A 26,256-nucleotide genomic window follows, 5' to 3' on the forward strand; every position below is an offset into this window, starting at 1 on the left:
ATAACTCTCTCACAAATATGACACATGATGCATGTCGACCATGACCATGCTATGATATCAAATACAATAATATATGATGTATATTAACCACTTGATAATCAAGTAATCAGATGATAATAAAATCATAAGAATTTCTCAACATCTCAGTTATCAATGTTATCTCTATGTGTCATCATCATATTAGACCACTATTACAGAAATAGAAGACAGCTGAGAAAGGAGAAGAAAAAGAAGGAAGAAGAAAAGAAAGAAGAAGAGAAAGAGAGGAAGGGACCGGGCCGGCGGGGAGTGGCTCGGTCGCTGCTGGCCAGCCAGCGACCGGCCTCTCGCTGGCGGCTCTATTTTGACGAATCCGAGAGAGAGAGAGAGAGAGAGAGATTCACTTCGGATCTTCGCTTCCGCCATTCCCTTGTGCATGCATCCATCCATTTCATGTCCCATTCGACCATAGAAGGTGTAGTAGCGCGGTAATCTTTCATACTACACCCTAGTTTCTGAGAGGGATCCGTTTGGGAGGGTTAAAGAAATGCTCCCCATAAGGGATTTTGTGATGTCCACGAGAACCCTTATTCTGATGTACCTTGACCATTGAGGTTGTCCACCAGAACAGGGTCGTCCACCTTGCCTGCAAGAGTGAAGGCTGTTGTTTTTGACATGTATTCCACTGGTAAACCATGGAACTCCGAGCTTCAGATGGCATATTTTTGACAAAATGATTCAGAGCAAATAGATCTCGGTTAAACGACCATGGAGCGCCGTACCAGACCTTCCATTTGTCTATCAGGAGCTCGAAGATGATGAGGAAGGTGTCTTTCCGTGCTTCAATGAAGTCGAGTCTTCCTTTCAGCAACCAAGCCTTCAACATGGCAGTACGGAGGCCTGTAACATTGAAGTGTTTGTCCTAGATGAGCTTGCCTGTGAGGTAGAGGTCAGCTGGTCTAGAAGGTAAGGCCGAGTCCTCCGGGAGGGATATGGTTTCTTCCATTTTGCCCTCCGATAAGAGCTTAGAGATCTTTCTTAGGAGAGTGTTGTCTTCATCTGCCAACTTCATATCTTAGGGAGAGTTAGAAGGACAAGGCAATAGGTGGGGTCGCTAGGGGAAGAGATGTTGGCGGAGTAATGGGGGTGGTGGGTTGCTCTACAAGTTTCAGATATTGCATCTGGGGAGTGGCAAAGTATTAGATGGAGATGGTAGGAAGGGTGATGGGTTGACGGAGTAAAAGTGGGAGGGATTGCTCTGCATGATTCAGTGGTTGAAGCTGGGGTTGGAGAGCTGGAATCGAGGTGCTGGAGACTAAAACTAGGGAATAGGCAAGTAGCAGTTAAAGGAGAGGAAAGGTTGGGGAAGAAGCACCGAGGATGGGCTAAGGGGGAAATCGGTTAAGTGAGGAGTTCTTAGAAGAGGAGAAACCCTAGCAGAGCTAAGGGAGAAGCATACTTTCTCCTATTGATAAGAAGTGGAATGTAGTATTCTACTTTAGTAAAGTAAAAAAAGTAAAAGTAAAAGTAAAAGCAGTGAGAATATATTATAATTCAGACGTACTTTTAGGCTTTTTTGAAGAGCTTTTTTAATCAAAGTACTGCTTTAAAAAATTTATTATAAAATTACAATACGATTTAAACTATTTTAAACAAATATAATTTTTGTCAGCTCAGCACAATATAAAAAATTGTTATTTATTATCTCAAATAGTGATTCTTAATGATTTGTGAAATTTCTAATATTATAAAACTTCTTATTTTCTATGAAGTGATTTATGGAAAATAATTTATTAGTAAATGAACATTATAAATCGATGAATATAAATGAATACATAAATGAGAACTTGGAGAATTTCGTGAATGAAAATGAGATAAGATTTACTTATAAATCGCTTTTGAGTGATTCATAAATTATTTTTCGAAAGAGAGATTTATTCATTAAAATCTATGAGTTTTATTATATTAGAAAATTAATAAATGTATTAAGAATCAATGTCTCAAACTATTAGAATTGTTAGGTTTTTAATTATTGGTAATTGTGTACAAAATATTCTAACTGTATTTATACATGTATATGAGCTTTTATACAAGTCTAGAAAATCTCTAGTTTGAAGAATTGCAAGATTATTGGAGAAAAGTTTATGAGTTCACATCGCGTTCACACCGCATTCTAACGCGGGCTCACGCGTTCACACAGACCGAGAGCTACGTTCACAAACGCGTTCGAAGGCTGGCTCACGCGTTCACACAGACTGAGAGCTGCGTTCACAAGCGCGTTCGAACGCAGGATCACGCGTTCACACAGATCGAGAGCTGCGTTCACAAGCGCGTTCGAACGCGGGCTCACGCGTTCACACAGACCGAGAGCTGCGTTTACAAGCGCGTTTGAACGCGGGTACATGCGTTCACACAGACCGAGAGCAGCGTTCACAAACACGTTCAAACGCAACTTGAGAAATACAAGCTGTTGCATTCGAACACACTTGGGCCCGTTCAAACGCACTTGAGATCAAGTCTGGTCGTTCGAACGCACTCGGGCCGCGTTCGAATGCACCAACGAAGTTTGTAATTCTTAGACTTTCGTGAGTTCGGATAATACTTGGATTTGGCTCTATCTTGGAGATCATATATAAGTATTGTTATGCCCTGTGGTTGAATAAACAATTTTGAAGGAGACTTCTTGAGGCTACATCGGTTTTTCAACTAACAAGGTCTTACTGTTCTAAAAAGCCTAATCTTTCGTCTTAATGGCTATCTAGACGAAAGATCAATCTCGAGGGCTACTGAGGTTGGACATCAATCACGAGAAGTAGTGAATCGTGGGTTCTAGGGAACAAGACTGAGAGGAACAAAGTTGTTTGGATCGACGGGTTGTTTTGTGAGTCAGTTTTGTAATTGCTACTATCCTAATGATTGGTTTTGATCCGATTTTGGATCCGTGGTTTTTTCCCAGTTGAGTTTTTTCACATTAAAATCTTGGTGTTCATTTGTGTTTTCATTTTTAACATTTTTTTCGGACTTTTACTTAAGCGAACGAGTGATATGATTGTCTAGTATTTAAATACATACTTGTGTCTAGTGGTTTTTCAAAATTTGATTATGATATCTCAGATTGAGATTGATTCTAATGTCAGTGATTACGATTAGCTCATATCATGATTAGCTGAAATATCTTGAGATGGTAACAATATTTCGAAACGACTATATGAACAAGATTACGAGATTGAGATTTACTTAATATTTTCAACATTATTCTGATCTAGATTACAATTCACTTGCAATATGAGACAGTATTTTCTTGCCTTATAGAGTGTAATTGATAGTATTGTTATGATCCGATTAAATGGGTTAAGTCAGTTGAGTCAATTAAGTCAAATCAAGTCAAATTGACTTAGTTAGTTAGTTTTATCTTATTATTTTAAATTTTAAATAAATTACATAATTCATATATGGATCTGATTCATTTGGATTTTTTATTTTATAAATAGAAGTGGACATGCATTGATAATTATTATTGAATCGATTATTGAATGAATCTGAGTTAGCCAAATTATTATTTTCGTCTAGTTGCTAGATTGTCTTTATATTTTTAGGATTAGATCACAACAGTACAAGCATCCTAATCTTTTAAATTTTAGCCATCTCTCTCCACCTACAGTTACCCTATCTTATGCCTATCCACCACCTTTGGTCATCCACTACCCTCCGATGAGCATTACAATATCGGTTATCTGTCCTATTTTGATTTTGTTTTACTATTTTAACCATAACTTTTCATCTGGATCTCCGATTGACTTCATTTTAAAACTATTAGATTTAAGACTTCTGAGATTACTACCCATCAAAATATCTGGATTCATCATACAAACGAATTATTCCGGATCTAATCCGTAACAAAAATAGATATTTTGTTTCTTTATTTAGTTTTTGATGTAGCTATATATACATATGATGACTATGAGAATGTATCAATGAGATTAATCTCATTTCCTCTTCATTTTACTCATATGTGTTAATTCTTAATACAAACAGCGATTTTCTACAACTGACACAAAATATAATAATTTTTAAAATAATTTAAATAGTATAATACTTTCGTAATTAATTTTCACCTAAGCGGTGCTTTTGGTAAAAAAAACTCCCTGTTTGGAAGTCGAGAGTCGTTATTATTGTACTGGAGGAAGTGATATGAAATTTCGATACCTTTTCCACGATAGATATCCGAAGTCTATATCATAAAAGTATTGTTTTCCAAAACATATTCGGATTTGGGTAGATTTTCTACGGTGCGATGAACACGAGGCAGTTTTATGTCATCCCAACCTATCTAATTAAACCTCTTGAGATTCATTAAGACTCTTTATCCGAGAATAAGATATTTTATTATAGAGTTACTAAGTATTCATATTGGGATTAATTAGTTTTAAATTAGTTTAACTTACAGAGGGCGGTTTTCGGCGAGACTAATTATTCTTTTTTTTATTTTTTCAAAATCGGCCAGATTAATTCGCGTCATTCGACGTACGTGGCATAGTCTACAGTTTGCTACGGTTGTTTGCCATTTCCACTAACGGCCGCGTCGACAGCAGCAGAGCGAAACCGCCGTCTGAGTTAACGGCACAACGGGTCGGTTCCGTCCCGTTAGCCGTAGGACAGAGTGACGTCACCCTTTCGCCTCGGACAGCTAATATCGATCTAGATGCTGCGCCCGTTTTTGGACAAGTAATCCCCGATCTCCCAATCGTGGCCGTTCACATTCAACGTCAAAATTCGCGCAAGCGGCATGATCAAATGTCCAGAGGCAGAAACGAAAGCGGAAGATTAAATCTGGTCACCGCTCCACCAACCCCCTGTTCGGCTCCACCCCTCCCCGCGTCTCGCATTCTGCCACGTGTCCCACGTTAGCTCCAAATACACAAATTCCCCATCTCAACTACTCTCCTCCACAGCAACTTCTTGTATAAATTCCCATCCCGGGCCATTCCCTCACCAGCTCTCCACCAAGAGCTATCCTATTGTTTTGTTTTTTTTTTCCACATAAACCCCGTTTCCCCTCTCCTTCACCCTTTCTACGGTCTTGATTCGTTGATCCGGTCAGCATCCCATAGATCGGACGGGCCGGAAGCCACGATGCCAATCAGCGTGCGGCAATCGACGATGGTGGAGCCGGCGGAGCCGACCCCACGGCGCCGGCTCTGGAACTCGAATCTGGATCTGGTGGTGCCGCGCTTCCACACGCCGAGCGTGTACTTCTATCGCCCCACTGGCTCCCCCGACTTCTTCGATACGGCGGTGCTGAAGTCGGCGCTGGCTCGAGCCCTCGTGCCGTTCTACCCCATGGCCGGGAGGCTCGCGCGCGACGAGGACGGCCGGATCGAGATCGACTGTAACGGCGCCGGGGTGCTCTTCGTGGAGGCTGATTCGGATTTGACGGTGGACGATTTCGGAGATTTCGCGCCCACCATGAAGCTCAAGCAGCTCATCCCTACGGTCGATTACACCGACGACATCTCGACTTACCCCTTGCTCGTCCTCCAGGTACCCCGCTCTCTCTCTCTCTCTCCAGATCTCAAATGGATTTTTTATTTTCAAAAAAAGAAGAAGTCGATGCTTCCTTGATTTGGACGGATGCTGGTGTTACATAATTTTAGGAGTAAAGTTACCGCATGTAGGATTATTATTTTTTCTTGTTGGAGTCAATGATAAGACTTTGGTAAGAAGCAGGTAAGATAGCGGTGCCAAAGCTGGTGGTATGACAATCTCATGTATTTAAGCATTTCTTTTTATATATTTTAGGAGAAACTTGTGGTGAGAAAACCATATATGACCCAGCCATTTTAATTCAACGCATCGTAGGTGAAGCTTATTGATTGCTTTGACTCCGTCAAACAACCTCTCGCCCAATTCTACTTTCCAAAATATTCCTATTGCTGCCGCTCTTGACTAAAAACAGAACTTTAGGAGTCCTCCAGAATTACCTTTGCTCTGCTTGCTGCTAATGCCATCTCATCATCACTAAGACGGCCTTTGGTAGTCTGCATCATACGAATCTACTGGTTGATACATGTCTAGCTGTTTCTATTTATATTTGGTTATGTTGGATTATCTTATATGGTTTAAGTTTGCATCTGGTTTGAGTATATTTTCTAAAGAATTATCGAAGTAAAAATCTGTTAATAGTTGTCTTGTTAGGTTTGGCCAACTAGACATTGGATTAGAATTATTTAAGTCCATCAATTCCACTCAAGACAACCCTAGTGGACTTTTTTTTTCTCGAAACTGAAACTGATATGCATTAAGGTGTCCTTTGGTTCATGAGGAAGTCTTATTCATAAATTAGACTTCCTTAAACATATTTTATAATCAAACACTTACTGCCGCAGCATATGCGGCGCTAAAAAATTGTTAGACATTCTAGTTCTCCATGTAATATAAAGAGGGTTTTTTAACTATTCCTTCTTTGAGTCACAAATTACTTCTTCCTTTACTAATTAGGGCAATCCACTCACACAAATTACTGCTGCTTAGTGATAATGAATTATGAAGGTTTTATAGGTTTAACCATAGCTTTCAAGCAACGTTTCTTCTTCAAAGTTCCTTTGTCCTCTGGTTTCCTCTGGCTATGCGCTGGTGTGTGCAAAGTGGATACGTCCTGTCGATCGACAGGTAACGACAGCAGCAGGCTACTCAATCTATTATGCAACCTCTAAGCCAGCCATCATAGAAACTAGATAGGGTCCACGTGCATGCACATGCATAAGACTCGTGGGTTTTCAGCCAAGCATGCAGCGGTTGACAGCATACCTCAATCAAGTGTCCCACATGCTTCTGGGTCTCGATCCCACGTTTTGTTCACATTCTTGTTCAGCTGGCGGTGTCGGCATTCCAATTAATACATAGTTGTGGAATTGTTGTTATGTTTTGTTATTAGTTATAGGCGAGATTAAACCAACGTTAATTATTTACTGGAGTAAGTACGAGATGTCAGTTTTACTACACCTAATCTGAATCCACTTACCAACTCGATTCTTTCTCCTGGCACAGGTGACTCATTTCAAATGCGGTGGCGTTTCCCTCGGCGTGGGCATGCAGCACCACGTGGCAGACGGCTTCTCCGGTCTCCACTTCATCAACTCCTGGTCCGACGTGGCCCACGGCCTCCCCATCGCCGTCCCGCCGTTCATCGACCGCACCCTCATCCGCGCACGTGACCCTCCTACCCCCTCCTTTCCCCACGTGGAGTACCACCCCCTCCCTCCATGCCGGTAACCACACCCCCCTCTATCACCACCACTACGACCAAAGCCTCTTCCCCCTCCACCGCGGTGAGCATCTTTAAGCTCAGCTGCTCCCACCTCAGCCTCCTTCGGAAGAAGCTCCCCCACGACTCCCCCCGCTTCACCACCTACGCCCTCCTCGCCGCGCACGTGTGGCGCTGCGCGTGCCTCGCGCGCGGCCTTCCCGATGACCAGATGACCAAGATGTACATCGCCACCGACGGCCGCCAGCGCATTCGGCCGCCGCTCCCGGAGGGGTACTTCGGGAACGTCATATTCACCGCGACCCCAATCGCCTCGGCGAGGGAGGTGATCGGCGGCGGCGCTCCGGGGAAGATCCAGGCGGCGCTGTCGAGGATGGACGAGCCGTACCTGAGGTCGGCGCTTGATTACTTAGAGGTGCAGGCCGACCTGACCGCGCTGGTGAGAGGGGCCCACACGTTCAGGTGCCCGAATCTCGGGTTGACGAGCTGGGCCCGGTTGCCGATTTATGATGCCGATTTCGGGTGGGGGAAACCCATCTATATGGGACCCGGTTCGATCGCGTATGAGGGATTGGCCTTTGTGCTGCCGAGCCCGAACGGGGATGGGAGCCTCTCCTTGGCGATCTCGTTGCAGGCGGAGCATATGGAGAAGTTCCGGAAGCTTATCTATGACATTTAGACGGGCGGACGTGGTTGTTGGTATCCTATTCTTAACATTTTATTAAGCAATGAATAATCAAGAGAACTAGGACAATTGGACATTTGAGTGGTGTTTACGTTTTTCTAAATTTTTTCTTGAAGTAAATTTGTGACTAATCCTCCTCCTCTTGTTGTTTAGATTTTTTTTTCCGTGAGACTTTTGATTCTGTATATGTTGCTATACTTTTAATGAGCACAAGATATAATAAGGGAGTAGGATCAGAGGTGGATAAGTACTCAATTGTAGCAGCCATGTCATATTGACTAGGGCTGTCAAAATAAACAAGTGACTCGGGTTCGGCTTGAATGAAGTTTAAGTTGGGCTTTCGAGTTCGGCTCGATTAAAGTTTAAGTTGGATTTGCTCCGGCTAGAGTTGGGCTGAGCTCGAGCTAGATTAGGAAGATTTGAAATAAATTTTAAATCGAGATTGAGCCGACTAGGCTCAATATATAAGAAATTTTAAATTAAAAATTTTGGCCCTAACTCAAGTCTCAATTCTAAAATATAGTCCCTCAAACTCTCCATAGCTCTCCTTTAGTTCTCACTCTTTCGGTTGCTTCAATCCTCCTTCTCCGCAGTCGACTAGAATCCTTCTCCTCTGCCCCCTCTTCCTCTGCCCCTCAAGCATCGCCATAGGATCCCTCTCCTCCCTTGCAATCGACGCCGCCAAGGTCGGCAATGAGATCAAGATCTGGAAATTCGTGAGGAGATCAGGCAAGGACGTTGGGGCTCATTTATACCCCTAATAATGACCATTATTGGAGCACCGATACGGCTGCTTGCGTGTCTCATTAGATGACTTTTTGTTGTTGGTTGAAGTAGTCGGAGTTAGGTAAAAGCTAAAATTAGTCTAGGAAGGTGACGCATGGTTGTTGGGCCTTTGTCTTTGGTCTAGCTCACCTACCATCCGTCCACTTCTTATGGATATTTAGATTATTTTATTTTAGGGCCGAATCAAGAGTCAAGACAGGATTCATTTGCGAGAGAAAATTAAATAAAGAAATCCAGTAGACAAATTAAACATCTGTTCGTTTTAGACATGGCTAGATTGTGAAAGAACTGTAACATATAGCATTGCTGTAACGTATAGCAACGAAGGATATCAAATAAGAGATTAACCTGAAGAATTTACAACTCTCGTTACAAAATAAAATAAAAATAGATGAAAATATGGGTTATGATTTGGTGTTGATCGATCTGACCAAGCTATGGGATGCGCACGTCTTACAACTCGATGTATTTCTTTTGAGATTAGAGTCAGAAAAATACAGGATTATAATATATATATATATATATATATATATATTTTTTTTTTTTTTTTTTTTTTTTTTTTTTGGACTAGAACACGTAATTGATCCGGTTTCCAGATGACCTCAACCTGGTCCGGCCCGGCTCGACTCAATTGGAAATTTGGGTTTAGATCCCCAACTTGAATCGGACCGCAGATGGAGTGGGAGGACGAGTGGTTCGCCGCCGACAAACTCCAACACTTCCTCGCTTGCTTCCTCATCACCCTCCTCGTCGCCTCCCTCGCCGCGCGAAGCCGCCACCTCTTCCTCCGCCGCCGGAGCATCGCCATAGGATCCCTCTCCTCCCTCGCAGCCGGCGCCGCCAAGGAGGTCGGCGACGAGATCGGGATCTGGAGATCCGCAGGGGGATCAGGCAAGGACGCCGCGGCCGATATCGCCGGCGTCCTCCTTTCCTGCCTCTTGTTTGCCCTCTCGAGGAGGATTTGGCGGCGGCGCTCCTCCTCGATCCGGGAGCCCGATAAGGATCGGGAGATTTCTATGGTCTGAGAGGTGCAATTAGGTCTTAGAAAATTGGAAAATTTCGGCATTGTCGCGCAAGGAGTTCATCTCACGAGAATATGGTAAAATTTCATTTCAAAATGTACTTATTTTTGCGGAAGAATATAAAAATCAATTTTCTGCTTACAGTTTCATGGTGGGATTATGCGGCAAATCTTTTCTTTGGGTATAAACGTAGGTATATAAATTTTCTTTAAAGAAATGAAATCCACCCAAAGGTTTCCAAAACACTAGGAATTGATAATATATTTCTTCTTTGGTTTTAGAGCTATCAAGCTGACGCTTTCCATTTTGTTTGGCTACTCGAGAATAGTCTGTTTCTTGGGACATAGATGCCTTGTTCTTTTGGCACCAAACATTACGAGCCTTGTGGGAAATCTTCTTGTAACTTTCGGCTGATGAATTAGAATTGAAGGAACACCAGTGGTTGGTGGAGATTGGTAGAGAAATTTTGGCTTTCGGATGGTAGAAGTAGGTACTTATCCAATAACATGAAGTTTGCACTTAGAAGTGTTCCAAAGAGATGATCAACTTCACTGTCACTGGCAGTAGTTTAGTGGGTGTTACTGATTTCTTGTGGTGTTCACCATGGAGAGAAGAAAAATATAAAGAGTTCAACTTGGAATATGGTTCAACCTTTCAAAGCCTCCTTTTCCAATCTAGTTGTTGTCTTTGCGGAAATGTCTCTTTCCCATCTATGCATGGACTTTGTATGTTAGAAAAGAGAGTAACTGATAGACTGATATTTTTTTTCTTCACCAAGTATTCTTGTAGAGGAGAAAGTATATTGTTTTCATTTTCCTGCTATTGTCTCATTCGCATACTGGATATTTTGGTAAAGAAGATTGACAGGAGAAAGGGATTGATGAGGAGCATGTAGAGACTAATGTCTCGAGGTATTGAGAATTCCCAGTGCCACATACATCTTTGTTTAATCTCTCTGAGATATTAAGAAGACTTTCTTGAATAAGGTGCTGGATTCTGTCTAATTTTTTTGACCATAGAAAGAGAGACTGATAGCCTTTTCTAACATCCAAAATTTCCTTGTAGTTAGGGAAACTATAGCTGTATCCTCATTATTAGTTTTCTTGAATTATTGCACCACTTGGTTTTGGTGTACTGTTTTGACAGGGTCATCTTAGTGATTAAATATGTTTTTCAAGAGATAAGGGAAAGAGGAAAAGAAAAAGGAAAGCTGAACATTTGTGCTTACCAAAATATGCCCTTTCATGAGGACTAGATAGTAAAGCTAAAGATCAACTGGTCAACAATCCTTTGTTTAATATTTCATTGTTAACAACATTTTCCATGGAAAAGGAAATTGTTTTAAATTTCCTGAAATTATCTGAATTAGATGTACTAAAATTAGTTATTATAGAAGATGTTACTTTAGAATGGAAGAAAAATCTTATCAATAGAGTTGCAAATGGTGGACATTGTTCAGTTTATCTAGCTTCCATCCTAGTTAGCTAAATCTAAATATATATATATGTGTGTGAGTGGCTTGTATCTCAAGATGGATATGCATTGCAGTGTTATTTGGATATACACATAGGTGCAAGAATTTATCCAAATATAGTCATTTGTCCTTCCATATTAAAATATAAAATAGTAAACTAAGAACAGACTAGCTTCAAATTCCCTCTTTCTTCAGAATACCTATCTATTACTGATGCTTTTGTTAAGTTTTATACAAATTTATGCAAGTTTGTGGACCTTGTGGACTACTCGAAATTGTGGCCTAGCGTCCCTGCCTTGTATTAGTTGCCATGATGGCCTCACAAAAAGCCCTTCAGTGAGGCAGAAACTAAGTCTGGTCTATGCCGGAGAGTAAAGCTCTCGAGTCGAACAGTTTTTAGTCTGAGTTTTTTTTAAAAAAATTGGGATATTGTTTGGAATGATTTTATTATGATTTTAAAAGCTTTTCAATCCTCAGCACCTTCCCTCCCTGCTGGAACCACATTTTTTTATTGTTTTTATCCCGAAAAGGCCCAATTTAACTAAGGTCATGGACTACAAGCTGATTTCCCTTTTATAACTCGGGTGCACTGAGTCTTAAGCTAAAATCTTGGCCAAAAGACTGAAAATTCATCTGCTAGACATCATGAGTCCGATCAATCAGCACATTCACGACAATATTTTCATTGCTCAAGAGATTCTCCACAGTATTAATAAATAGAAAAGATTTGTGAATCATTTGATGATATAGTTCTTGGATTGCTATTAAGAATGCTTTACTTAATATGAATTTTCCTATTAATTTAATTAAATGGATTGGGTTTTGTATTACCTCGGTTTCTTATGCTACCCTTATTGATGGTAAGACATCTGGTTGGTTTCCTAGCTCTTGTGGTATTTGCGATGGGCCCCCCTTATCTCCTTACATCTATAATAAAGATGATTTTAATCCGAGTCATAAGTTGTATTCGAATGACCTGTTAATTTTCATATAGCTGATGGAGGTTTAGGGGATTTTCTCTAAAATTACCTTACCAAAATCTCAGTATTAATCCTTGAAGTCGGAAGGGTATATTCCTCCCTCGGTTAATCGGGCTAAGGCGAGGGCTGATGCCTGATCCTGAGACGAGGACATGAACCATATCTCTCTCACTTAGGGCAGGCCTGGATAGTTGGATCTGGTCCCTCCACCCCTCGGGTCAGCCCACGTTGAAGTCCCTTTATATCTATCACATGTTAAGTAAATCTGAACACCTACCATCCTCTCCTCTTGGAAGGGATGGAAGGCCATATGGCATAGAACTCCCACTGGACCGGTCTTGGTAGGATTGGGTCTCAGTTCCTCTAAGACCCGTCGAGTTTGTGGTCTTTCTTTTTCTTGGCATACAAATTTGCCTGGGCTTTGTGGGCCGCATCGCTATTAACTCTACTTGGCCTATCAGGTCCCTAAATCCCTCGTGGACCAAGAGAGCTTGGATTAGCCTGGACGCTGGGGGCTAATAATTAGCAAAAGGACTTAATGCATGCAACTATTGTGGTCACTTTATGATGGATCTGGAAACACTGCCCCCATTAATTTCCAGAAGGAAGATGTTTGCATAATTCTCTTTAAGCTGGGAAGTTGGAACATTTTTTTTTTTTTAAAATTTTTTGGCGCACACTAATTAATTTTAGTCTTGTGTTAGGCTTTTGCAGAGTGTTCCAAGGGCATGTCTTAGTTCTGTTTGCATCATGGGCTCATGGCATTAAAAGGAAGGGGGACTGGAAATGAGATTTGCCTATTAGATTTTATGTAATACGTGAGACATTACTTCTTCAGCATTGGTGAGGTTAATCTGATACAGCAATGATCTTGGCTAGGTTTCCTCGATGAATTGTGGTTAAAGAGGCTTCTTCCTCTGAATGGCTTCCATTCTTAAAAAGAAACACGCAGAGTCGCAGACTGGATTAATGGAGGTGCCAAGTTATAGGAAAAGAGAGCATATTATCTTTGGTATATATATCTAATATATTTTTGTTCCCTCTTGAACTCAAAATTTGTTGATGGATCAATTGGCCATGAATTATACACACGTTTTAATTCTGTAAAATGAAACTCAAAGAAGATCAGGATCTTGGAAATTTATATTCATTCATTCATTCTTCTTCTTCTTCTTTCAATGTTTTGTCCATAGAGTTGACTAGAACTAGTCTAGAACTATTTTGGCTCATGTGATGAAGGATAACGAGTCTAGAACTAGGAGTTAATTCAGATAAAAAAGAAAAGAAAAGAAAAGAAGAAAGGATAGAGGGGAAAGATGTCAGAACTTTTAAGCACTCCAAAACTAAAGAGCTTCATTGTTTCATCTTGGATTTTTCTTATAATATCCAAAACGCATCATATTCAAGCATCGTAACATAAGCCTCTTGAGCACAAACGAGTCAAACATCCAATCTACAAATTTAAACTACACAAACCAAAAGGATTACCTTCTCAATATTTCCAATTAACCAAAATACATAATTCATGCGATGCGGTAAATAAACACAGGAATAATTCATGGATGGAGAAGAGGGATCTGGGAGCGGATCACGCCACGACCACGTAGTAGTCAGATTCCCTCCGGAAGCGGTCGGGATCGACGGCCACGATCACGTAGATGGCGTAGATTATGCCGGGGATGTAACCGAGGATGGTGAGCACCAAGCAGATGCAGAACTCCAACTGTCGATCAAAACAAAGAAAAAAAAAGAGCACGAAGAAATTTCTCAGGCAACCCTGGAATTACTCGCAAATAGACACGTGGATGAAGAAGAAGAAGAAAAGGAAGAGAGGGGTCGTACGCTGCAGCAGCCATGGCGGAAGAAGACGCCGAGAGGAGGGAGGAGTATGGCGCAGAGGATCTCGAGGAAGATGCAACAAAAACCCATCCCTTTGGTTTTCTAAGCTTTGGTTTGCTCTTGGAGCGGCGAATTCTTCTCTACGAAGTTTACTGAGTCTGCGATTGATCGGATCGGATGCAAAAGGCCGGAGGAAAAGGGATCTGGGTGGGGATATGGTTTGGTGGGTCCCGCGTGTGAGGACGCGTGGCGTTTTCTGACTAACAGCCCCGAGGGCCGGGGGCTCTTCTTTGGAATACATCGTTCTAATGGTTAAGGAAACTTGGAAAGATGGAGCTGTTGCCTTGATAAGGCTGTTGCAATTTATTCATGATATTATGATTGCAGGCGCAAGGGTTAGCCGTTAGCACATCATTTAATTAGGATGGGTATCAATGATGTGCTAACGGCTAACCCTTGCGCTGCAATCATAACATCATGAATAAATTGCAACAGTGGGCAATAGGTGTCTAATCCTGCTAAATAACTGGAATTTCTCTTTTCCTTGAGTATTTGATTAATTACTATATGCCATAGTCCTTACCGTTTAGTAAATCCCAAATTAAAGATTCAGGAGAAAACATACGGTGTTAGCTATAGTTTGCATATGGAATATATATTTTCAGAATTTTCTAATATTTTAACAGTCCTTTTATCCCTTAAGAGGTAGAGCAAAGAAAAGATAGGAATACACATCTATCTGTTTTTATTTTTATTTTACTATTTTAAAGTCCGAAGACTATATATGTGCTTAATAAATGACTAAACCTCTCTTATATAAATGCACTTAGATCTTACTAAGTTTTTTAGCAAACATACAGAATTATACTGTCTAAATTCCAGGTCATTGTACAGTCCAGTTATTGCTCCAAGTTGGATTTTCAAACTAAGTCAAGTTGTCATACAATTTGTTCATAATCAATTTGCTTAAATTAGACTTTAGACTTTCTAGGTCACAATTAGGTACCCTCTCAATTTAGCCAGCCTTCCACCTTCAGAATGTCAGAAATATAATTGTGTAACAGGTGAATCATGGCCGTGTGATACGAAAGAAGCCGGTGTTTCTATTGGACCCATTTGAGACGACTCATTTGGAGCCATTTATAGATTAATCTGTCTACTAAGGGCAGATTTGCTATCGTGCTAGCTTTTCAACTTGAGAATCCCCTCATCGTCTAGCTGGAGGGTCTCCAGCTGCAAGAATGTCTACATGGTATTCTAAAAATTGCTCTCGAGATTGCCCACTACCTTATTGCTCCGCATACGGAAAGCACTTGAAGGAGCACATCTTACGCATGAAGGCATGCAAGAGATTTCCGTGAGCTGCTCTGCCCCCCTCTACCTCGCCAACAGTACGTTCATCGTCGTCATACTCCATCCTGAGAAGTTCCAACCTGAACGGTACTCAAGCAGCATCCGTGAACAGAAGCGATGCATGGTCGAAAGCAGGAGCACAACCACCACGGAAGAAGCTTAAAGTCAATCAAGCACATCTTGGAGCAGAGAAAGCTTCTGGCTCTGCTTTTTCTAACAACAGGTCGCAAAAGAGAGTCCCAAAGAAACAAGAAGCTTGGGAATCAGAACACGGTCCAGAATGTGAAATGCAACAGCTCACATGACAATATGCGCTGGGAACCAAAGAAATCAGAAAAAAATACAACACTGGGGGGTTTGAAGTTGATGGTGTGAATAATTCGAATTAGCTAGATAGTTTTTAGGAACCTTCAAAGATTTCTGGGTCTTTTTTATGGAAACTAGTAAGCTTCCCTGTTCTTGGGAAGAGGGTGGATCTTATAGTATTATATTATCTTACCTTTTCGCATTCTGTCGAATTAATTTTTATTAGGGAGTAGCTTTTTGATCAGTTCTCATTCCTATCCTGCTTTTGATGGTGTGAACTGTGAAGTGAACTGCATGCACAGACTAGGGGAACAAAAGAACTCGAGGTATGATTATTAATATCTGAAACAGAATACATAGAATTATTTCCAATAATAAATGTTGGTCTGGTGCTCCACTTTTTTTCTTTCGGATCAAGGAAAGATAGCATCACAGTAAAGATTGATCAGATTGCTGCAGTTCAAAAAATCTTTCCTCAGAAATAGATCCTGTGGAACTTTTTATAAATTCAGATCTTCTGAAATGGTTTAAGAATATTTACTTACCAGCAGTGGAAAAGAAGTAAAAAATGACCTGAAGGCACTATTCTCTATCCTGCTGCAGGCTTAACATGTTTATCAGACACTAAAGATTCAGATCTCCAGTCCTTTAGGATAAATTTTGATCTATGAACCAACATGTTTGCTTAATTATGCAGCTATTAATGTCTGCATCCTCCAAAATCTATTAATGTATTCCATTATCAATCACAAGAAATGAATGCTACTACAAATTGCTTCATGAACCACAGGATCAATGATTATGATTGAATGATTCCTTCTCTTATCTAGATTTATGGTTATACAATTCAAAAGAAGAAATGTTCAGCCATCATATTTACTATTTTTTCAGACATTAAGTGTGAGAGACTTTGTCTTACATAGAAGAATACTACATTTATGCAATTTCATCAAGTCACATGTATGATAGGAGCAAAAGTATCCTTCAAGTTCCTTTACAACAACCTACAATTTAGAACCAAGAGGGAACTACTTTAAATGGGTGAAAGGACCGCACTCAAAACAGATGAATCTCACCCATGATAATTAAACCTTCAAAGCTACTTGATCTTGCCATGTAATCTTCCTCTTGCCTATCCTGCTTGGGTTTTTCTGTACATCTCTACAGATCGACAACTTAAGGTCACCAGAAACTGTATCTTCATCAACTGCACACCTACTTGATTTCTCAATTTTCGGAGGGGCCCAGTCCACCTGACAGTCCATTTCTTCATCATTCTGAAATCAGTAAAGAATCGCTTGTTTACAGACATTAACCAATGTAGCAAATAAAGAGTCTAAGTTGACAGACACAACAAATGTTTCTATGCATATACTTATATTGATCATCGACGGGAGGGTGGAATTACCGGCAAAGATATCCGATTCAAGTCTAGTACCACAGCTGAGCTTGTAGATGCAGCTTCCTTTGTTCTGTGATTCTTCCTAGCTAAAGGTAGATCACAGTGAACAGTTTTATAGGATGGCTGAGAAAAGGGAGGTGATGGAGAGGGGATTCTGTATGATTTCTTCTTGATTCTGTGTTGGCTTCGCTGAGATGGATTTCCTGCTAATAATGTGTGCTTTCTTTCCAAGAATCTAAACAAAGAATTCCATTACAATTTGCAAATTTAGCATTCTGCAACTATCATTGTAAAATTACGGAGGAACTATAGGAGCAAAGTGGTAATACTTGATTTCAGCCAGGAGCTTGGTTTTTTTCTGCTTTGCCTTCTCCAGTGTCTTCCTTTTTGCCTCAGTATCCTGTGAAATGAGCTAATTAGTTCAGAAACCTTAATGTTATCTGTAAATTATGATTTATTTGTTATTCAAAAAACCAATTCATTCATATATATGTAAGAAGAGCCCACGATGTGCCCTTTCTTAAGTGAAATTTCTAGCAACTCAAGAGAAACACAAATGCAAAGAACATAAATCAGTGTCCAGGAAAACCTAATGCAGAACATGATTGATCAGTGATACAATTTTGGAGTAAAGCTTTGATCTCTCAAACTAAATGACCTATAGAAACCCAAAATAGTATGGAGCAAAATCCCTATATCAGTTGTCCTACATGCCAAATACAAGAGAAACAAGTACAAATCTTGAAGAAAAAAGAAGTCTAAATTGCTAAAATTACCAAATTCACAGAAACCTATCTTGCAGGAGACCCTGAAACACAAAGCATTGGAGTGCTAATAAATAGTTTACAGCAGACCCTTATAAGGATATACTAGATCACAAAAACTCATCAAGATAAAATAAGTGTCACCAGTCCTACATGCCTAATACTAGAGAAATATGTCAAAATTTTGCAGGAGAGATTAGAGGTATCCAAAATAGGAGAAAAGCCCATCTGACTGAGACCGTGAAACGATTATACAAATAATAATCCAAGGAACAACCTTGCACAGATATTAGAGAGGATTCGCACAAACTCATCGCAGACATCTTTCACACAGATCAAAAGGAGAGATCTGAGAAAGGAGAAAAGGTCTCACCTTTAACAACTCCTCATAATCCTGCAAAAGACTCCGGAACTTGAACCTCGCCCTGGCCTCATCCGCAGTTGGGTGCGAAGAAGACGATGGAGAGGACTCCATGGGGACCCTTCTCGCCTTCTTCGTCATCCTCACACCTTCTTCCAGAGGAAGAACAGGGAAAGGAAAGGAAAGGTAAAAGGCAGAAGAAGGAGTATATGAAACGTGGAGGCAAGGCAAGACCGAGATGGGAACTAGACTTATTTGCCAACAAGAGGGTCATAAAGATATGGATGGAGAGAGAGAGAGAGAGAGACAGGGGGGGTGAGATAAGAGATAATGGAGAAATAAAGGTGGGTGGAGTGAAAGAGGTGAGAGAAAGGGGAAGGTTCCTTCCTTGGGTTTCTCTCTCCTCTTCTTCCCCTGTGGAAGGTCTGACCAAGGCAAAGAAAACTCCCAAAGAGCCCCATGTAATTCGGAAAATTGGAGACTGGAAGAAAAAACTTGGGCTGGAGAGTAGTTTTTGTTTGATGGATGGAGAGGTTTGTAGAATTTTCTCTTGGTGCGGGGAGTTTTGCAGAGGGGCATTTCTGGGATGTTTTGCCCCCCAAACCCCCCTCTATTTTTGTTTTTGGAGAGGAAGAAGGGGGTGTTTTGGTTGCAAGATATACACCCTTCATGCCACCACCTCTCTCTCTCTCTCTCTCTCTCTCTCCCCCACCTCCCACCCTCTTTTGTTTTTGCTTCGCTCACACATAAATCTTGTGTCCAGCTGGACCATCAGGAGGAGAAATGTGCAGAGAGGAATAGTCTCCATTGTGTTTCTCTATCTAACATTGGAGGATGATAGCTCCCTCACTCTCTTTTTCTCTCTCTTATCTATTTTATTCTCCTTGGTCTCTCTTCCACCTTTTTTTTAGACGTCTAGGTAAGAGAGAGAGGAAGAAAGCGGAAAAGAAGGGCAGGAAGGAATAAATGGCTGCAGTTTTCTCTGAATGCTGCAACTGCTGATCTGTACCTTGGTTGGTCTTGTGAATTGTGATGGATGGTGTTGGTGTTGGTGGTGGTGGATAGATGGGACCTCTTAATTAAATTAATCATATTTATTTACTAAAATACCCCTCGTATTAGTTTTCCCTTTTAATTAGTTTAGGGGGCCCCTTCGCTTCTCCTTTTGGCCTTTTCTTTGCTTGCTTGCTTGCTTGGCATTGCATTGACCCCAGCATAATCTTTTTACCACACGGAAAGAAAACAGAAAGTACTCGTAAAAAAATAAAAAAATAAAAAAAAATATCTCTAGATTTATAATTGAAAAAACGTGAAGGCCGTGACAGAATCATGAGTATCTAATTCTACCTCTCTAGTTGAAAGCAACGCCCAACGCTCTTTGCTTTGTCCACCCACAACAACCACCACCATATGGTATGGGGGGGCTTGCAAAAATATTAGAGCTGCTTACAACACCCAGAAGAAGACAAGAACAGTTCTGGAAGAGGTAGGCCTTCTGAAAGGAGGAAAAGAATCCGAGAGTGGATTTGTTTACTGTAGCATATCATATAATGACCCTACATGAGCTACAACAACAGGTCATGAGAAACCTGCAGCCATCTACTCATGTTAGATATCAAAGGATTGAAAGTTGCATATTTTCCCCTATTTTATTATATTTGGGTTTTAGGGGAAAATCTTATTTTGAGTATATAGGAATAACATGATATTTTATAACAGATTTTTATTATATATCTATTTTTTTAGGGAGAGGCAGCAAATGTTGATACATTACATATCGGCAGGAAAAATAGCTCCGTGGTCTACGCCACTTACTTAGCTATAACTACAACAGTACGCATTACAATAAGAAAAACTATATATCAGGCTCTAGGGCCTAAAGAAAAATATATCAGTAAGCACAACTATAATAAATATACAATTACAAAATGACCTAACATTAGCTTGCGGCTCCATCGCTACTCAACAATCGAAGATATATGGTATTGTGCAATGCCAAAAGGCTCGAGAAAATATCTAACCCACCACCAAAACACACTTCCGCTATGGAACTTAGTAAAAGTGGAGAAAGAAAATTAAAGTCCAAAACACTAACAAGCGAGCGACGGTTATCCCAGTGGCAACGACGAGCAAAGATTAGATTGATGGCAGAGGAGACGGCGGGGCATATGGTGGTGAAAGGGAGCAGCGAGGCCAATGCCAACTTCTAATCTATTGAAGATTAGACCTTGTGGCTATGAAGAGTGGTTAAGAGGTAGTCAAGTACAGATTCAACGAAAAACAATGATTGAGGAGGAGAGATAGAGGTGATTATTAAGCGCGCCGGATAGAGCTTTTCGGCCCAACTAAGTTTAAATATTTGTTTACAACCTGACTCACTAATCACTCGGGTCGTTACCGCCCACTAACCTAATAAATATTGAGCTTGTGCTGAATATAATAGGTCTAACATAAAAATTATTATATTTTATCGAATCGAATTTAATGGGCTTATATGAAAATATTTTAGTTATCTTTTATGAGAACATATTTATATATTGATATATAGTTTAGTAAATATTTAACTTAGGACTAAAAAATTATAGCAATATGTATGCAATATGGGTTGAGCTTTAGATAAGAGTAATGGGTCGAGCTTTCGGGCTGGGTGGGCAAAGGCTTTGCCCATATCGCTCATTACCATCTCGGGCTTAGATCGGGTCGAACTTAGCTCGATTAAAACCATACGGGTATAAATAGGTCGAGCCTAATATCATTGAAAGACTAGAGGAGAGAAGATGAGAGAGAGAGAGAGAGAGAGAGAGAGAGAGAGAGAGAGAGAGAGAGAGAGAGAGAGAGAGAGAGAGAGAGAGAGAGAGAGAGAGAGAGAGAGAGAGAGAGAGAGAGAGAGAGAGAGAGAGAGAGAGAGAGAGAGAGAGAGAGAGAGAGAGAGAGAGAGAGAAGAAAGAAAAAGAAACCTCTAGGGAGAGAGAGGGAGGAAAGAGCTACCCTTTCATAGCACTCGAACTAGAAAATGAGTTAGGAAGAGTTTGTTAATGATGATAAGATCTGAACCCTAGCAAAATTAGAGCAGTGCAAAACTTTCTTTAACAACTTATATATACTCAGTTCAAAGAGAGAGAGCCCTGAGATTCACTCAAGATTTGTATTTAGAGGCTTGGGTTCCTTTGTTACTCATCCGATAAGATGGGTGCACACTAGCATGTAGCAATAAAAAATCTCTTACATTAATTACATTATTATTAGCTTAGACACTAAATAGTGAGCCCCTTGGGTGGATTTGAGATCTTATTTATAGATCTTGTTAACCTTCCTGAAATTGGACTTATCACTAGATTGTGGCGAATATTGCTCTTAATAAATTACAACTTAGTAGATTAATTATAGCTGAGCTATCTAACGAGAAAAAAATAAAATTATAAAACTCGACGAATAGACTACACTTTTTTTGGAGTAGTTTAGCAAAAGTCTAATGAAAAGGGTTCAGATAATGATACGGATAAAATTTTAACAACTAGGACTTCATCGTTAACTAGCAATACTTCGTAAGCATCTAAATAAACGAGTTAGTTAAGCACCGTTCAATTAAGAAATATATTTTTTTAAATAGAGTTTTTTCTTAATTTCAGAATAAATAATTAAACATCATAATAATTATTTTAAAATATAATATTTTTTTATTAAAATTATATTTTATACCGCACACCAACCCAATCACTAATTAGCTATTGATATATCCATCAAACTACTTTATATTAAATAAAAAAGTATTAATTATATTTTAAAATATTTATACTTTATATCATATTAAAAATAATTATTATACTCTTATTTCGAAATATAAGTATATATAAAAATAATTATTCTTAAATAAAAATAATATTTTGAGAATAATTTTTAATGAGAAATATTTTTATTCTAGAATTTACTTTATTTCTAAAGTAAAGAGGTCTAACTGTCTAAGACTATATAAGACTATAAGACTATTAAAATAAAAATTCGAGGATACAAAAGGATAGCTTTCTGAGGTAAGTTCACCGCATGATTTTATTGCCGAACAAAAGAAATCCAGAGGAGGGAGACGAACCACCACGAATTCGAATGCTATTATCCCCATCCCTGATACTCTTTTCGTGCAAGAGAAACTTACTGTTGCATAGCCCGCTTCGCTATCTTCAACTTCATCTCGTATCTGCATCTAAGAGCAAAGGTGAATCGAACCGAACCCAAATCTTTCACTTCCGCCTTATGCTCACATCGTTTTGTAGATCTTGGTTCTATGCTACACTGGTATTTGCTTGAGATAATTATGTTGGATAGTTCAAATTCTTAATTCGTTGAAGGAATCAACCATTATGGAGCTCTGCTCCTCCCCAATTTGCTGCAGTAACTCAAAAACTTTCAAGTACAATGGCAAAAGAGCTTCTTATAGTGACTTGGCTTTTTTTAACTGGCAAAAGCTCGCAACTCTAAGGGTTTATCCATATGGGTTGTTAACGAATCGCCTTCGGTTGAGGAAAAATCATGTGGGTCCTCGTCAAATTGGTGTGAGAAGCTCATGTGGTACTGAAGTGAAGGAGAAAGGGAGGAATGCGGTGAGTTCGGATAATGTTGTCGAGATTCTCAAGTCCTTACCTGATCCAATTGAGGCATTGTCAATGTTTAAGTCCATCGCGCAGCAGCCCAGGATTGTTCATACCACAGAATCCTTCAATTACATGCTTGAGTTATTGAGAATTCATGGTAGAGTGGAGGAGATGGCTCTTGTGTTCGATTTAATGCAGAAGCAAATAGTAAAGAGGAATCCGACTACATTCTTGACGATCTTCAAGGGTCTTCATGTTCGAGGAGGCCTCCGGAGTGCCCCTTTTGCATTGTCAAGGATGAAAGAAGCAGGTTTTGTTTTAAATGCATTCTCATATAATGGGTTAATATATTTCCTCCTTCAATCTGGTTTTGTTAGAGGCGCCATTGAAGTTTACAGGAGAATGGTTTCAGAGGGAGTCACACCGAGTTTGAAGACTTACTCTGCACTTATGGTGGCACTAGGGAAGAGGAGGGATACCCAATCAGTGTTGCGCCTTCTGAGTGAGATGGAGGGTTTGGGCTTGAAACCAAATGTATATACCTTTACCATATGCATCAGGGTGCTTGGGCAGAAGGGGAAAATTGAGGAAGCCTATGATCTTCTTAGGCGAATGGAGGATGAGGGATGCAGGCCTGATGTTGTAACTTACACCGTATTTATAGAAATGCTTTGTGAAGCTGGTAGGCTCAATGAAGCAAAAGAGTTGTTTTGGAAGATGAAGACTAGTGAATGGAAACCGGACCGAGTGACCTATATTACATTGTTGGATAAATTTGGCGACAGTGGTGATTTGGAGTCAGTGCTGGAATTTTGCAATGAAATGGAAGCTGATGGTTATGATGGTGATGTGGTCGTATTTACTACCATTTTAGATGCATTGTGCGGACAAGGGATGATTGAAGAAGCTTTTGACATGTTGGGCGTGATGAAACAGAAGGGTGTATCACCTAACCTTCATACATATAACACCTTGATTGGTGGGCTTTTGAAAGCAAATAAAGTTGAGCGCGCTCAAGAGCTCATTAACCATATGGACATCCAAGGTCTCAAACCAACTTCGTACACGTATATCCTTTTCATTGATTACTATGGAAAATCCGGCGAGTTTGAGAAAGCATTTCATACATATGAGCTTATGAAGAGTATTGGAGTTGTTCCAGACATTGTCGCCTGCAATGCATGTTTATTTGGTCTTGCTGAGTCTGGCAAGCTTGGACAGGCAAAAGAAGTTTTCCATGAATTAAGAGCCATTGGGCTTACTCCAGATGCTATCACCTACAATATGATGATCAAATGTTGCCACAGGTCTGGAAAAGTGGATGAAGCCGTCAAGATTTTCTCTAAGATGGTGGAAACTGGGTGTGCCCCTGATGTAATTACAGTCAATTCTCTGATTGATACACTCTACAAGGCAGGAAGGGAGGATGAAGCTTGGGATATGTTCAACAGAATGAAATCAATGAGTCTGACGCCTACGGTTGCAACGTATAACATACTATTGGCAGGATTAGGGAAGGAGGGTAAGATTGAACAAATGATGGAGCTTTTTCAGGAAATGAGTTCTCATCGCTGTCCCCCAAATACAGTAACACATAATACAGTGCTAGATTGTCTCTGTAAAAATGGTGTGGTAGATTGTGCCTTGGAGGTGCTTTATGGGATGACAGAGAAGGACTGTGTGCCTGATCTTCTATCCTACAACACTGTCATATATGGTTTAGTTAAAGAGGAGAGATATAACAATGCATTGTGGCTCTTTTATCAAATGAAGAAAGTTCTATATCCAGACTTTGCCACTTTATGCAGTATCCTTCCTTCTCTTGTGAAAAATGGATTGATTGAGGAAGCAGTGCAAGTCACCAAGGAATATATGCTTCAATGTGATGCTGAGACAGATAGATCTTCCTGGGAAGCTCTAATGGAAGGGATATTGAACAAAGCCGGAATTAATTTATCAGTTGAATTTTCTGAAAGAACTGCAGCAAATGGAACTTGCCCAAATGACTTCTTTTTGAGCCCGTTGATTAGGTTTCTCTGCAAGCATAAGAAACCTCTTGATGCACATAAGCTCTTTCAGAAGTTCAAGAGCTATGGGATTTCGCCAACACCTGAAGCATATAAACCTCTTATTGTTGGTCTCCTTGATAGGTGCTTCACTGGGATCGTTGAGGGCCTATTTCTGGAAATGAAAAAAGATGGATGTTCTCCAGATGTGTTCACCTACAATGCAATGCTAGATGCCTTTGGAAAGTCAATGAGGATAGAGGAGATGTTAAAGTTGCATGAGGACATGCACTCTAATGGATGTGAGCCAAACAACATAACTTACAACATGATCATTTCAGGTCTTGTCAAGTCTAAAAGATTGGATCAGGCTATTGACTTCTATTATGAGCTGATTAGCAGAGATTTCTCTCCAACACCTTGTACATATGGTCCTCTTATTGATGGGCTCCTGAAATCAGGAAAGATGGATGACGCAGAAAAACTATTCAATGAGATGCTGGAGTATGGGTGCAGACCGAACTGTGCTATTTATAATATTCTCATAAATGGGTTTGGAAAAGCTGGTTACGTGGAGAAGGCCTGCCAGTTATTTGAGAAGATGGTTAAGGAGGGAATAAAACCAGATGTGAAATCATATACGGTTCTTATTGACACCTTTTTCATGGTGGGGAAAGCAGACGATGCTCTCTCCTATTTTGAGGAACTAATGATGAAAGGACTTGAACCTGACCTTATCACCTATAATTTAATGATTAATGGCCTCGGAAAATCTCAGAGATTAGAGGAAGCTGTTTCTCTCTTTGATGAAATGCTGAATAAAGGAATTTTTCCGGACTTGTATACTTACAATTCCTTAATTCTCAACTTTGGAAAGGCAGGAAAGATTGATGAAGCTGGGAAGATGTTTGAAGAACTCCAACTCAAAGGGTTCCAACCTAATGTTTTCACATATAACGCTCTAATTCAAGGCTATAGTAAGTCAGGCAGTTCTGACCATGCATATGCAGTCTATGAAAAGATGATGGCTAGAGGATGCAGTCCTAATTCAGGTACATATGCACAGCTTCCTAATCAATCATGACAGATCTGTTAGATTCGTATGATATATTTTTGTATAGGGCAATATTGTTTGTAAAATAACTTTGTTGGTCATTGACCTCATTTTTGCTGTAACATACCAGTAGCTTTAGTTGCCATTTGCATCAAGAGATAGTATTGTTCCTGTTTTTTATACTAGAACTTTTGAGTGTACCGGGAGCTTCTGCAGTCTGCAGAGAGCTCTGACTTTGTCAAATTGAAATACTCTACCCCTTGGGGTTCTGGACTCCAGAATCATATGTGGGTATTTCTGAACTCTGAAATCATACAGTAGAAGCACATACACCTGGAATTGTTATGATGTTCTATAACTTCTATTGTTTCTGGTCTCAACTTTTCTGCTGAGAT

The 26,256-nt window shown here is 40.1% G+C and overlaps 5 protein-coding genes across 6 annotated transcripts; 3 read left to right on the top strand and 2 right to left on the bottom strand.

Moving 5' to 3' along the window:
• The first annotated feature begins 4,959 nt into the window (after positions 1-4,959).
• On the top strand, positions 4,960-8,059 carry LOC140798606 (hydroxycinnamoyltransferase-like). The gene is given in 3 exon segments (XM_073152526.1): positions 4,960-5,520; positions 7,027-7,231; positions 7,234-8,059. Coding segments are annotated over 3 exon segments (1,302 nt in total). The 5' UTR covers positions 4,960-5,112; the 3' UTR covers positions 7,923-8,059.
• A 1,287-nt stretch (positions 8,060-9,346) lies between these two features.
• LOC140798613 (uncharacterized) lies at positions 9,347-13,170 on the top strand. 2 transcript variants are annotated; one of them, XR_012110876.1, is made up of 2 exons: positions 9,347-9,813; positions 12,895-13,170. XR_012110876.1 is itself a non-coding variant. In XM_073152539.1 (1 exon), the coding sequence occupies exon 1, from the start codon at positions 9,389-9,391 to the stop codon at positions 9,737-9,739; it is 351 nt and encodes a 116-aa protein (XP_073008640.1). In that variant the 5' UTR covers positions 9,347-9,388; the 3' UTR covers positions 9,740-9,879. The 2 variants fall into 2 exon arrangements, 1 of the variants encoding a protein (XP_073008640.1); XM_073152539.1 differs by lacking the exon at positions 12,895-13,170 and having other exon boundaries at positions 9,347-9,879.
• A 487-nt stretch (positions 13,171-13,657) lies between these two features.
• Positions 13,658-14,220, bottom strand: LOC140793766 (hydrophobic protein OSR8-like). Its single transcript, XM_073145455.1, has 2 exons — positions 14,033-14,220; positions 13,658-13,913 (listed from the first exon to the last, which is right to left on the bottom strand). The coding sequence occupies exons 1-2, from the start codon at positions 14,117-14,119 to the stop codon at positions 13,779-13,781; spliced, it is 222 nt and encodes a 73-aa protein (XP_073001556.1). The 5' UTR covers positions 14,120-14,220; the 3' UTR covers positions 13,658-13,778.
• Positions 14,221-16,541: 2,321 nt separating this feature from the next.
• Positions 16,542-19,063, bottom strand: LOC140780540 (uncharacterized). Its single transcript, XM_073126165.1, has 4 exons — positions 18,228-19,063; positions 17,420-17,490; positions 17,097-17,325; positions 16,542-16,965 (listed from the first exon to the last, which is right to left on the bottom strand). Exons 1-4 carry the CDS (start codon positions 18,354-18,356, stop codon positions 16,774-16,776), a joined length of 621 nt encoding a protein of 206 aa, XP_072982266.1. The 5' UTR covers positions 18,357-19,063; the 3' UTR covers positions 16,542-16,773.
• A 3,194-nt stretch (positions 19,064-22,257) lies between these two features.
• On the top strand, positions 22,258-26,163 carry LOC140780746 (uncharacterized). The gene has a single exon (XM_073126490.1). It carries the CDS (start codon positions 22,571-22,573, stop codon positions 25,889-25,891), a length of 3,321 nt encoding a protein of 1,106 aa, XP_072982591.1. The 5' UTR covers positions 22,258-22,570; the 3' UTR covers positions 25,892-26,163.
• The last annotated feature ends 93 nt before the right edge of the window (positions 26,164-26,256 follow it).

The sequence above is a fragment of the Typha latifolia genome, chromosome 1 (assembly GCF_019914945.1).
Source record: "Typha latifolia isolate L0001 chromosome 1, TyphaL0001v2, whole genome shotgun sequence".
In the NCBI taxonomy this organism is placed as follows: Eukaryota; Viridiplantae; Streptophyta; class Magnoliopsida; order Poales; family Typhaceae; genus Typha; species Typha latifolia.

What these genes read in the sequence shown, in the direction of transcription:
- LOC140780746 (XM_073126490.1), top strand. Translation starts at nt 22,571, where the DNA reads ATGGAGCTCTGCTCCTCCCCAATTTGCTGCAGTAACTCAAAAACTTTC.
- LOC140780540 (XM_073126165.1), bottom strand. Translation starts at nt 18,356, where the DNA reads ATGACGAAGAAGGCGAGAAGGGTCCCCATGGAGTCCTCTCCATCGTCT. An exon ending in AAGCTCCTGGCTGAAATCAA is followed by an intron (nt 17,326 to 17,419) that starts GTATTACCACTT and finishes TTCTTTGTTTAG; the next exon opens with ATTCTTGGAAAGAAAGCACA. An exon ending in TGAATCGGATATCTTTGCCG is followed by an intron (nt 16,966 to 17,096) that starts GTAATTCCACCC and finishes TACTGATTTCAG; the next exon opens with AATGATGAAGAAATGGACTG.
- LOC140798613 (XM_073152539.1), top strand. Translation starts at nt 9,389, where the DNA reads ATGGAGTGGGAGGACGAGTGGTTCGCCGCCGACAAACTCCAACACTTC.
- LOC140793766 (XM_073145455.1), bottom strand. Translation starts at nt 14,119, where the DNA reads ATGGGTTTTTGTTGCATCTTCCTCGAGATCCTCTGCGCCATACTCCTC. An exon ending in TCCGCCATGGCTGCTGCAGC is followed by an intron (nt 13,914 to 14,032) that starts GTACGACCCCTC and finishes TTTGATCGACAG; the next exon opens with TTGGAGTTCTGCATCTGCTT.